The sequence below is a fragment of the Diabrotica undecimpunctata genome, chromosome 5, assembly GCF_040954645.1.
Source record: "Diabrotica undecimpunctata isolate CICGRU chromosome 5, icDiaUnde3, whole genome shotgun sequence".
In the NCBI taxonomy this organism is placed as follows: domain Eukaryota; kingdom Metazoa; phylum Arthropoda; class Insecta; order Coleoptera; family Chrysomelidae; genus Diabrotica; species Diabrotica undecimpunctata.
In genome coordinates, this window is record NC_092807.1 from 128,876,955 (window position 1) to 128,891,229 (window position 14,275).

The 14,275-nt window shown below is 32.8% G+C and overlaps 1 protein-coding gene across 1 annotated transcript in view; it reads left to right on the plus strand.

Annotated features, from left to right (window-relative positions):
• Rim (Rab3 interacting molecule) overlaps positions 1-14,275 on the plus strand; it is a 295,789-nt gene that overhangs the window by 224,374 nt on the left and 57,140 nt on the right. Inside the window, exon 15 of the mRNA XM_072532709.1 lies at positions 4,777-4,924. Within this exon, the coding sequence (XP_072388810.1) occupies positions 4,777-4,924 (148 nt within the window). The remainder of the gene's footprint in view (positions 1-4,776; positions 4,925-14,275) is intronic.

Consider the following 14,275-nt stretch of genomic DNA (forward strand, 5'->3'; position numbering starts at 1 on the left):
TTGACGCTCCTTATTACTTCTTTATTAGTTTTCTTTGCTGTCCAAGGTATCTTCAGCATTCGTCTATGAACCCAGATTTCCAATGCTTTAATTTTGTTCATGATCGATACTTTTAGCGTCCACACTTTTGCACTATACAAAAGTACGGACAAAACATAATCCTTAACCATTCTTTGTCTTAGTTCTAAACTGAGATGATTATTGCAAAGAAATGACTTCATTTTCATAAAAGTAGTTTTAGTCATTGCTGTTCTATGTTTTATTTATATGTCTGGATCTAGTTGGTCTGTTACCACAGTTCTCAAATATGTCATTTTGTGGACTTTCTCAACTTGGACTCCGTTTCATTGAAGCTTTGCATCGGGATGTGGGTCACGACTAAACACTAAAAATTTGGTTTTGCTTGTGAGTTTATTTTTATGCCCATTTCCTCTCCTACCTCGTGAATACGATCAAGCAGAATTTGGAGACCTTCAATATTATCTGAAAGAATTACTGTATCGTCTGCATATCTAATCACATTAAGTAGTTCCCCGTTGATTTTTACTCCATATGGTTGTCTCTCAAGTGCCTTTTTAAATAACTGGTCCGAGTAAACATTGAACAATGTTGGCGACAAAATACAACCTTGTCTGACACCTCGTTGTATGGAGATTTCATCGGTGTAGTTATCTCCAATTTTTACGGTAGCTGTTTAATTACAGTACAAATTTTTAATGACACTTTATTTATATAAAGTAATTTCTACCAAATTAACCTAGACAGACGAAACATATTTCATGGCGCTATCTATAGTTTTACATCGTTATAAATAATTTAGAGCTAATACGATAGCCCTAAAAACAAGTTTTTTTCGAAAAAACCCTAAGATGGCATTCTTATGATGTCCTGCAGATGGAGAGTTCTTTATAAATGTTCAAAGGCTATCAAGTCTAGAAGGGTTATGTCGTTTGTTTAATAATAACAATACATTATATAGTCCTAAAATATTGTACACCTTAACACTGTACAACTTCTTTGACAAAAGCGAATCATTTAATCTGCCTTCCTATTCTGTTAGCTATCCCTCTGTAGGATAAACCATATAAACGTGTCGTTCTTTGTCCTAACACTATTAGAGCTTTTCCTTTTCCTCGTTCCTTGAGCCCTTGTCAGGGTGTGGTGACACTCTAAAGATTGTTAGCTAGCTGTCTCCATTAACTGCAATCCTGTACCATATGAATGGTTTTATGTAGGGATTTACCACCATAGTCTTTATTTGGTCTGTCCATTATGTTGGAGATCTTCCTCTTGGTCTTTGGCCTTTTACCTTTCCTTTTTCTACCAATAGTTTCATGATCGCCTTTCTTCTAGCTATTCTAGCTAATTCTAGCTAATTTAGGTATCATCATCATTTTGGCTTTACAACCCTGTGTGGGTCCTAGCCTCCACAAGAATTTTTCTTCAGTCGTCCCTATCCATCGCCTTCCTCCGCCAAGCACGTATTTCCATATTTCTCATGTCTTCATCGATGTTATCTAGGAATCTTGTTCTGGGTCTTCCTCTTCTTCTTTGACCAATAGGTCTATCAAGGAGCGTTTTTCTAGCTGGGTCGGTTTGCTCCATCCGCATTACATAGCCTACCCACCTCAGACGTCCTATCTTTATGTGTTTTACGATATCTGGTTCCTGGTATATCCTATAGAGTTCGAAGTTGTATCCTCTTCTCCAGACACCATTTTCATTTACCGCTCCATAGATGCGCCTTAGTATTTTTCTTTCGAAACATCCTAACATGTTTTCATTGCTTTTTGTTAAAGTCCAGGTTTCTGAACCATATGTTAGGACTGGGCGTATTATTGTTTTGTAGAGTTTTACTTTTGTATTTCTTGATATAACTGTAGATGTAAAAAGGAGATTAAGCCCAAAATAGCATCTATTAGCCGTGCAAATGCTGCGGTTTATCTCTGCGGTAGTGTCATTTTCAGTATTGACGAGCGTTCCCAGGTATACAAATTCGTTAACTGCTTCGATGACGTCATTTTCTATGACAAGTGGCCGTAGTGTTTGTGGTTGCGTGCCTATTTTCATGTATTTTGTTTTATGTTGGAGATCTTTCTCTTGGTCTTTGGCCTTTTACCTTTACTTCTTCTTCCAATAGTTTCATGGTCGCCTTTCTTCTAGCTATCCTAGCTAATTTTAGCTAATTTAGGTATGCCTGTCTTTTATTGAAGCTCTTGCAGAATTGAAAGGTTGATTCTATGTTCTGTCCAGAAAACACGTAGAATTCTTCTATAGACCCATATTTCGAAGGCTTCGATCTTACTCCTATCGATTTTTTTGAGAGTCCATATTTTAGCTGCGTATGGAGCAATGGGAAAATAAGGAGATTAACCAACCTGAGCTTAGTATTCCTTGTTATTGTTCGGTATTATCATATTTTAACCAATTTAGCTGTTACGGCTCTAGCCATTGCTAGTCTACTCTTGATTTCTGAGGAGCAATCGCCATTGGTAGTTATCAAGGAGCCCAGGTATACAAATCTGTCTACCACTTCGAAATTCGCCACTTAATGTATGTGGGTAGGTTATTATTTGTTCTGTCTACGATCAATATTTTTGTTTTTCTAATGTTGATTTGAACTCCGAATTCTTCGCAGATACGGCTTAGCCATTACGTAATTATTTCGACTTCATTCGCTGATAATATAAGTGTGTCATTTGTGTATCGTAGATAACTAATTTTTCTGCTTCCTATAATGATACCTTCATCCTATTCGTCTTGTACTTTTCTTGTTATATATTCTGAATATATGTTTGTTTTGAACGCATCTGAATATACTTAATGTATTTTAAGTAGACTAGGTTTTTAGCATACAAATTTCTTATTAGGTTTACTATGATGTTAGGTACTCCATATTTTCCATTATACTCCAAAAGTAATCCCATTTTACTGAATTGAAAGCCATTATGTAATCTACGAAACAGGTACTTTGTGTATCCTCAATTTTTCTATTATCTGTCTGGTGTTCTCTCTTAGTATCTGCTACTTCCCTTCTTTTCCTGGTACGAATCCGCATTGTTTTGTTTTTGGCTATATCTGGAAGTAAAAAGTTTGTTAGCCGTTTATTGATTATATGTAGCATGAATTTGCTACATTTGCATAAGGAATAAGGGTAATGGTTCTGTAATTGCTGCATACTGCTAGTGGTCTTTTTTACGGATATAAAAAAGGTTGATGCGCACCACTCATTAAGCCATTCACCTGTGATCCATATCATGTTGCAGAAATTCAGTATTACATATATGCCAATCTCGTCCATTGCTTTTAGAGTCTCCGCTGATATGCCATCGATTCCTGGGGTATTTTTGATTCTTAGTTGATTGAGAGCCTTCTCTACTTCTACTGATAAAATTATTCGATCCTGCATCTCTGATTACATGTTTTTACTTCTCCATTATGATCTTGAATGTCTTGAAGTTGTGGCTTGAACTCTCTGGCCAAATACTTAACTTTTTTAAATAGTTCATGACTTTCATTGTGGTTTACATATTCTTCCAGTTCTTGATGCACATTATTTATATGGTTGCTTATATTTCTGGTGCAGATACATTTTATTTTCCTGCTCAGTTCCGCTATTTCTTGAGTGTTGCTTCCTGTTTTTGTGGTATATTGTAGAATAACTCTTTTTTTTCCACTTATTCTAAGGTTTTTACTGACATCCAATGTTTATTTTTTTGGATTCTACGCGGTATGCTCTTTTTTCGTTGAATATATTCAGCTTTTTATTCCATTTACTGTTTTATTTATGTCTTCTAATATTTTCGGTTTTTCTTTGTTTATCAGTTTCATCTGGAATTTTTCTGTATTATTAACCCTTAGCTATTTTGCATGCTGTATTTTTCTAGTTGTGCGTAGTTTGAGCCTGCAGTACATTTTTAGAAGTTTATGATTTGACCACAGTATTCTCCCGGTTATATTTATTACTGGGTTTTTCATTTTTTCCGCACAACTATGTAGTCGATTTGACTTTTGTGTTCTTTATTTGGATTAGTTTATGTTGAGAGCCTCCTTGGGTGCTGTTTATCTAAGCAGTCCTTAGTTTGCACTTATTCGTGTTCACCTCAGAGAATTAGTAGACAAAATCGGGTTCGAAGATCCTTTTCATAACAACCAGGTCTCACAGTTTATTGATTTTCCTCTGAACTTCTTTGTATGTACAATTTTTCAATGCTTATTGAGTATATATTTCAAATACAGTAGGTAACAGAGAACTCCCATGGAACATACTTTTAAGTTTGATCAAGAATTTTAGTTCTATTTTTGCTATATATGTTTCTATTTATGCTGTTTATAGATTCGCCTTCGTCTAAAATTAAATTACATAACAAATTATTTATTACTTAAAGGATTCACCAGACATATGTACTTTAAACCTTTTAAAGTTCGACTTAGATAAAATAATATTTTGGCAGTATGATTTACTTAGTTTAGTAATTGCTATTTATTTCTTTTTTTTGTGCTGATCAAACTTTATAATAATAAAATAAAAAAAAAGACTTGAATATTTTTTCAAAAAATAAAGTCAAAATAAAACAAAATTAACACAGTCTGGATAGAGCAATGAGTTTAACATAGTAAATGTATCAAATCTCATTAATTATTTCAATAATAAATATATTGTCTTAGCTAAAAAAATATACTTTTCGTCATAGTTAAGTGTTAGAATAGATTCTCTTGTCTCTTAATCATTAACGTGTACGCTCTATCCTTATTTTCCTTAAATGTCCAACGAAGGTCGAAAACGGAGAATGGGTTTCGGGAAGAGGGGGAAAACATCATTTACAGTCCATAGATCAGAAGAAATTTTACCAGGAGATGTTAGACTAGCGAAACAAGGATCGTCAGCTTCGAGTGATGGAGAAGGTTCTGCAGATGGAGACAGGTCTCGAATTTGTTTATATTAATGAATAAGATCGTTTTAAAAAAATATTTTTTAGTCTAGTTTAGAAAACTACATAAATAATAGTGTTATAGTCTTACTTAACTTTACAATTTAAATACTATTGCGTTACTTAATTTTTAAATTATCAATACAATTTTTAAAAAATATTCTTTTGTAATATAACTTTTGTATCACAGATCTGGCTAGGAATGAAATTAAAAAAAAAATAGTTGAAAAATTACAATCTGTTTTCAAAATAAATTTTTTAGACTGTCTTGTTTTTCAGAATCTCGAAAGTCATCTTCTTCTTTCTCTTTATAAGTAATTCTGCTTGTTTATTGATAAATTAATATCTCTATCTTATGTGCGGCTGTCTGATAGATTCTACCGATTGATGATTTATCTCTTGCCATTTTGACGACGCGAGTTTCTTCCATTCTGCTTTTGTGGTTTTTCTTGTTTTTTCTGTTTAGTGTCCATTTGTTTATACACTCTATGTTACCTTTTCTTCTGTCTTCACCCCTCTTTCGATCTTTTAGCATATCTCCTCTAATTCTTCTCAGTACTCTCATCATTGCTGTCTCCAGTAGTCTTTACGTTGTGGCTGTATCGGGTTTTGTTTCTGATACTGGAGTAAATTAAACGATGGAGTGTTTGACGCACGTGGCATATAAAGTATTGTCCAATGTATTGTACAGAAGATTGATCCCTATGCTGAACAAATAGTTGGAACTACCAATGCGGTTTCCGACCCAATAAGTCAACAACGGACCAAATCTTCACAGTCAGGCAGATTCTTGAGAAAACGCTTGAGTTCGGTGTCGACACCCACCACATATTCGTGGATTTCAAAGCCGCATACGACTCAGTCAACAGACAGTCAACAGTCTTCTACAGGCTATGGTAGAATTTCAAATGCCACTTCATCTTGTTCATCTAAGGGAACTTACACTCACAGGCGTAGAGAGTGTAGTCAGAATCCAAAACGACTTTTCAAGACCCTTCCATTGTAAAAATTGACTGAGATAGGCAGATGGAGTGTCGTGTCTCTTATTTAATCTTGCACTAGAAAAAGTAATTCGAGAGTGCCATAATAATACGAATGGCGCCATCTTTAATAAATCTGTACAAGTGGTCGGATAAGCAGATGACATAGACATTATTGCTAGGTCCACAGAATCTCTGATCGAAGCATTTCGATCACTAAGGGCATCTGCACTGAGAATGGGATTAAAAATAAACACACAGAAAACCAAGTATATGTATTGTACTAGATCAGGCAACCAGATACCTAGACTATTAAATGATGATCTGGAACTGGAAGGTGTGGACACCTTCGTCTACCTAGGCTGGCTGCTGACCAAAGACAACAATATCAGCGAAGAAATAGATGCGAAGAAATAGAAGAATAGTGCTTGCCAATAAGTGCTATTATGGCTTGAGGAAACAGATGGCCCCAAAACTACCCAGAAATATTAAAGTTACCATATATAAAACACTAATAAGGCCAGTGTTAACATACGTGTCAGAAAGATGGTCACTTACACAGAACGACCAAGAATTGCTTAAACGCGGGTTTGTGGCGTAGACGCTACAACTTTGAGTTATACAGAAGTTTTGGGGAACCTGACGTTGTAAAATATATTAAATTAGCATTCCTTCGATGGATAGGACAAGTAATTAGGCGAGATGAAGATGCAACGATTAGAAAAATTTTCGACCGAAGAGGACCAGTGGGAAGACGAGCCAGAGGAAGACCAAAACTTAGGTATCAAGATAACATAGAGAAAGATCTAAAATCCATCGGAGTTAAAGCATGGAGAAGAGTTGCCATAGACAGGGACGAATGGAAGATTGTTCTGAAGAAGGCTTTGGCTCATAACGAGCTGTAATGCCACGGATGATGATGATGTTTGACGCATACAAAATGAACAAGGAAACGTTGATCAGAGTCGGAGAAGATGTGGGAGTGATACTTTAGCCTAATAGTATACAAACTAAAGCAGAATTGGGGAGAAAGAAAAGACAAAAATATAAAATAATAGCTGCCAGAGCAAAACCAAAAATATTAAATGTTCAGTGAAACTACAAGCACTAATTTGTTTAAATTACAACCAACATTGGCCACGAACCAATTTTACAAAGTTGTTGCACTGAGTAGAAATACAGTGTCGACTATCCTAAGATTAAAAGTACATCATCTACATAAAGTCGGAGTTCTCCCAATAGACGGATGTGAGTGTGGAACTAGTATAGCTGATGTAAATCACATATTCTTTAACTGTCCCTTACATGTCAATACAGGTACGTGACTGCTTCAAGAATTATTAAATTGATTATGGTATTTCTGCATAAAATTAAATGAAAGGTATGAATAAAAAATGTATTCGTTTGAATGGATATTTCCTTTGTATGTGTACCTATTTGTTGCCCACCTTTCTAACCGTGGTTTATGTCTTGGTGTCGTGGTGTGTTATATTGAAGCTACCCTGATGATCCCCTGAGCGTGAAAAGTGTCCTCCTTGTACAGTTCTGAATGAATCAATGAATACGAATATTTGTATGTAATTACTAAATCAAGGCTAAAATACAAAAAAAGGATAAATGTGGATTTATTCTTTTTGATAAGTACGTAAATAATAAATAGTATTCCTTTCTCATTAGCTTATGACTTAGACTATATAGTAAATATATAGTTTTTATTACCTCTTCAATTTTCTTCTTACTGCAGTCTAAACAATTATGTAAAAGAGTCAAATCTTCTTGTTATGTAAGTTTTCTAAGTCTAAACTTAGACTCCAAAAGTGCATAAGAAATTGAACTACTTGTTAACGCAAAAGTATATTATAATTTAAAATGCTAAAAAATGTTTAAAAACATTTATGTTTTTCTAAAACGATCTTAAATAAAAAACGCAGTCAAAATCCTGTGTACATTTCTGATTTGGACTCATTTTTTAAGAACCTCTCCTTTATACCCATTCCTTAAGAGCAAACACGTAGATAGGTACATAGAGAGATGAAAAAATTAGTCGATCTTTGAATAAACATTGTAAAACTTAAATTTTTAACAATAGTAGACATCTCTATATTGTAGCGATCATTTCTTTTGAGTGAGTATATAATTTTCAGAAAGGTAAATTTTCTAAAAATAGTTAAAATAGAGGTTTCCCGTTCTTCGAAATAGTGTAGCTATAGATGCATTTAGTAGGCAATAGAATAGTTATTTACTACTTCTAGGACATAATACTGCTTGTCCTCATATGGCATAATTGTAGACTTAGTAATGCTATGACGCTTGATGTAAAACATATTTCCCACTAAATTAAAAATTTACATTACTACATAGAAAAACAAAATTCTTAATATATAATTTCAAGTACGATTTTATAATTTATTATACACTATATATTTCTAATTAAAAAAAGTATATCAATTTACTATTGTATAAAATTTTAACGTTAGATTTTTACTCTGTGGGTTAAAAAAAATTGAAATGTTATAGGCATTTTTGTGTTGTTAAAGGTGATTGTCTTGAATAACATTTTACTGAAACGTTTTTTTATATTAATTCTGATTACTAATAAATAAAATCCACTTATACTACCGAGCTCTTTATGGAATGCTGCAATATTTTTAAATACCGAGTTACAGAAATAAAATAGTTCAAAGAAGACAATCATTATAAAAGAGTTCCTTTTATATAACCTTTTATAAATTAAAATAGCTAACAGCAGATTCATTAAATGTTTATTTTGTAATTACCAGCTTAATTACATGATCCCTCAGGCGCTGCTCTAACCCGAGATGTGATAAACACCGGATTATGCAGGTTATATAGTAAAATACTAAATTATTGTAGTTCCCTGCATTTTATACTTATATTTTTATTATACTGCCAGTTTTTTGGAATTAATTTTTCTCTGTCCTTTTTATTGCATTAACATAGCCAATTAACCAGAGGAAGTCTCACATAATTACAGAAACAGAGGATCACAAGAAGTTCGGTCGTCACTCCCATAAAAAGGTGTCTCCAGGAGGCAGCAATAGAAGCCATTGGATACCAATTCCAAAATCAAAGAAAACTTCCATATTGGTTTGACGAAGAAATAGAACAAGAAATAAAGAAGAAAAGACGAATATCAAAAATTCCTAAATACAAAGAATATAACGAACAAAATATTCTACAAGGAGTCTCAGGCTAAAGTACGAAAAATGATGTGTGGGAAAAAAAATGATAAATGATGATGATAATGGCAACACAAGTGTAATAAATTCACATCTAGGAGGACAAAGAAGCACAGAATGTTGAAGAGTCTTAAAATCATTACGACACGATAAGAAGAGAGACATAGTGTCAACAATAACAATGGATGACTGGGACCAATATTTTGAAAAACTCCTAAGGGAAGATAGACCACAATTTAAGGGCAGCAACAAAACACAAAATATGAATATTTTAACTTCGCCTATACAAATAACAACAATAGTGGAAGATGTATGTAAATCTCTAAAAAATAACAAAGCACCAGGTCCACAATTAAACACGGTACAACCAAACTATATACAAGTTTAGCCAAACTGTTCCAAAACTGCATTAATGGAATGACAACCCCAGAGGAGTGGAAGACATCATTCATATCCACTATATACAAAAAAGACAGAAGGGATGAATGTGACAATTACAGAGGCATCGCAGTGACAAACTCGATCAGTAGAACATACGGAAAAGTAATACGGAAACGTAATATCTAATCATTCGAATTCTGAGCTCTAGACTAAGGTCTGATCTTGTAAATAATGTTTTCATGTTCATGGGTATTTTCCTCGCTTGTTCAATTCTTGACAGGATTTCTTTTTTTAGGTTACACTGGCTGTTGATATTTGCTCCCAAATATTTTATGGACGTTACCTGTTCTGTTCTGTTTGGAAACATTTAAATGTAAACCAAACATTTCGCTATGACGAACTACCGCAACTACTATTATATTTTGTAGTTCTTGTGCCTTTGCGTGCTATTAGGATGGTATCTATTTCCGTTAATCTTGATTCTACCTTGAACCTCGTCTAATGCTTTTCTGAATGTAGATTCCGAATACAGATTAAAAATTCGTATATCTTCGGATATTGTGTGCTCTATTTCAATTCTTGCCATTTGATACCAATATAATTCTGAGATAATTCCCAGTCTTTTTCGTCAATTTCAGTGTTCTCAGAATTTCGATCATCTTTTAATAGCGAACGCAGTCAAATGCATTCGTTTCGATAATCAATAAAACATGCACATACATCTACATTTATGTCTCTGCATCGTTGTGTTAACACATTTAAGTTAAAAAGAGCTTCTCGTGTTCCCAATTGATTTCAAAATCCGAATTAACTCTCACTCATCTAAAACTCACACTTCTTTTAAATTCGTGTATGAATGATTCTGAGAAAAGTTTTAAGGACATGAGATATCGTGCTTAATATTCGATAGTCATCGCAGTGTGAGGCATTGGATTTTTTTGGTAATGTTACAAATGTTGATTTTAGCCATTCTGATTGTATTTTACCTGTGTCATATATCTTATTGAATAGTGCTGTCGAGGCTTTTACTTTCGTTGTCTACAATTAATTTAAGTATTTCGACATTGATATTATCTGGATCGGTGGCTTTTCCGTTCTTCTGAGCTTTTACTGCATAAATAACTTCTTCTTTTGTTATTTTTGGACCTTTTTTATTCATATGATGGTGGAGAATCCGTGGATGGTGGAGAATAAAGTCTATCATCGTCAAAAAGTGTCTGAAGGTATTCTTTCCATTTCTCCAGTTTGTCTTCTGTACCTAATTATCTTATTAATATTATTATTTCTTAATATTGTTTCTTGTCTTTTTATTTGTCTACCTGTCATTTATTTTACTTTTCTATGGTCATTAAAGTTGTATCTTTCCTGAAGTTGTTCAATTTCTACGCATTTGGTTGACATGCAGTTTTCTTTAGCTTCTCTGCACTTTTTTAATGATTTTATTGTCTCGTTTATATTCCGTTGGGTTTGTTTTATGTTTTCTTTTTACGTCCATAAGGTCTATGATCTCTTGCGTTATCAATTCTTGTTTTATGTTGTTTTTCGTGAATCCGATGTCATCTTCTTGTATCTTTGTTATTTTCGTTTTTAGAACAGTCCATGTTACTTCAACATCTGTCTGTACCAAGTTTTCTAGCGTTTCTATTTCCTCTTTAACCTTGATACTTATTTTCATTTTTCTTTTCAGTATTCTTCAGTTGTGAGATGTCTATTTTTCTAGACACTTTTTCCCTTTTAACTTTAAGACTATTATCAACCCCATAATTACCAATATCATAAGTTGCTGATTAGCTACGAAAATGTTAAAATATCATTAGATACTAATGTAAAATTATATTGATAATGAGAATAAATATTTGTTATTTTGAACTTATATTTAAGTAAATGCAACTAACATATTAATTTATATAATTTTTACGATCAAAATTGTAACGATAATTATTTACCAATAAAATAAAAAAAAGTTAATTTTATTTTAAATATACATATAAATTTTATTATTTATTATTTATAAAATAGTTTTTATAAATTAATATTTACCTTAATTATCAATATAATTTTACATTAGTATCTAATGGTATTTTATTATTATCGTAGCTATTCAGCAATTTATGATACCGGTAATTATGATGTCCCCTGTAGAAAGAGTGACGCACTACATCTACCTCGGCACCATAATAAATGAAGAATGGACCAACAACCAGGAGATTAGAGCACGCATCGGAAAAGCTAGATCCACTTCAATCGGATGGGGACCTTCTTCAAGAGTCACAACCTTTCTCTTGATACAAAAGTAAGAATGCTGCGATGCTACGTCTTCTCTGTCCTTTTTTATGGTGTTCAATCGTGGACCTTGAACGAAGATATGTGCAGAAAACTGGAAGCATTTGAGATGTGGCTATATCGGAGAATGCTTAAGATCCCGTGGACTGATCGGGTCACAAATGAGGAGGTCCTCAGAAGAATAAATAAGAATCGAGAGGTACTGACCACTATCAAATCTCGAACGTTACAGTTCGTCGGACATATTATGTGAAATGAATCCAGATATGCTCTCCTTTAAGCCATCCTGCAAGGAAAAATATTTGAAAACGAGGTCCAGGAAGCAGAGAACATCTTGGTTAAAGAACCTCAGAATCTGGTTCAATACAACATCTGTGTAGCTTTTCCGCGCAGCTGCAGATAAGATAAAGATTGCCATGATGATCGCCAACATTCGTAACGGATAGGCACATCAAGAAGAAAAAGAATTATAAAGTTGAAAACGGTATCAGTGATATCTAAAATATATGTATTTAATACGTTTGTTCATATTTGTTTTATTTAACTTATTTCAATTGATTGGATGACTAAACCCGTTCTGATCATTTTATTTAATTTCAAAAAACTGGCAGTATAAATAAAAATACAACTATAAAATCCATGAAAAAAATATAAAGTTTACATAACTCATTCACACTTTACAATACAGGGGAAACTCCAATAATCTAGTACACTACTATAAGACCTGCATATCCTGGTGTTTATCATATCTCGAGTTAGAGCGGCGAATGATTATATAATTAAGCTATTAATTAACAAATAAATATTTAATGAAAATGTTGTTAGCTATTTTAATTCAAAATAAGATATATGAAAGGAGCTCTTGTATAATGCCGTTTTTCTTTTAAAAATTCTATATGCGGTAATTAACAATATTGCTGCATTCCATAAAGAGCTCGGTAGTAATAGTTGATTTTTCTATTAGTAACCACAATTAGTATACAAAACATTCAGTTAATTCAAGACAATCACATTTAACAACACAAAAATGCTTATTAGATTTCAATTTTTTTAACATAGGATATACAAAGTAAAAATTCAGACATAGGATAAACAGAGTGAATATTGAGAATTTGGTGTTTATTGAGAGTAAACTAAATCTAAGACTTAAAATATCGGGATAGTATTATGAAGTTTTTGTTCCTGTTTTTTCCTCATGTGGGATTACTAACACGAGAATTTTATTGTCATCATTGCATGTGGTTGTCTTTTTGAATACAAATCACATGCTATGATTTTTTTCTGATGAATATTCTCAAGTTAAACTTGATTTCATATAATCGAATAACCTATATTACAATATAGTCGTCCCAGAAACGCAACTCAACAATATTGGCAAAATCATTTTAAAGTCAGCAGTAAATCAACAGCACGAAGCCGAAGGCTGAGTGCTGTTACCAAGCAACGAGCTTGAGAAATTTGTCATGAAATTATGAGGCATTCATCAATGTCCGAGGAATATTCGGCGGAGAATTTTTCGAAAAAAAAAATCATAACTCAACATAACGAAACATTTATTTATTAAAAGTACAGTTAGTGAAAGTACAATTATTAACATTTAAGTTAACATTAGATTCGTTGAAACGTGACATTTTGAAATTTATTTGGATGAAGTTGTCAAACTCGATCGTGTTGTCATAGGGATTGAAAATTGCACTGAATGCAATTATCAGTCTAATGTTGACATGATTGGGTGAAATTGTTCCACATGACACAAAATGACGAAATTTGAATGGTTGTTAGAACAGTCGAAAAATTATCATTACAATTAATTGTTGATTAATCCCAATAAAGATAATAATTAACTTAGGACTTTTTACTTTCTTAACATTTTACCTCAGGAAATAGATATCTTTATTCTAGTATAATTTTGTTGCGTTGAAAAAAGTCTTTTTATTATGACCTGAAAAGATTATCTAACATTTAATGCTTAGACACCTTTTCCACATAATCTTTATCTTAAAGACTGCCCTGTTAGCCAGTGTATTGTTGCCCAGGTATTACCATTATCAGGACGTTCTTTGAGGTAATAGTAAAATATTTATTCAAATAAATAGGCAGATATCGAGCTCAATTTTTTATTAAATCTTGCCAAGTAATTTCGCTCTAAGAGCATCTTTAGGGCCCCCTGAAGAGAGCGAAAGTACTTGAGCAAGATTTAATAAAAAAACTGTATTCGATATCTGCCTTGAGCATTCAACCATATATCACTTTAATAGTACAATAGTACAATATTTATAAAATTAAAAGTTTTTATATTAGATACATTCAAGGAATATTGACATTTTTATAGTTAGTTCCGATTGCTATTAATATTTAAAGTAAAATAAAAAACATAATTATTCTACTTTGCTCTACTCTAATAATCTGCTTGAGATAATATATTTTCTACGCATAAATACATCAACTATCCATTCTAAAGTGGGAAATATGATTACATTTAATATATTACATAACTTGC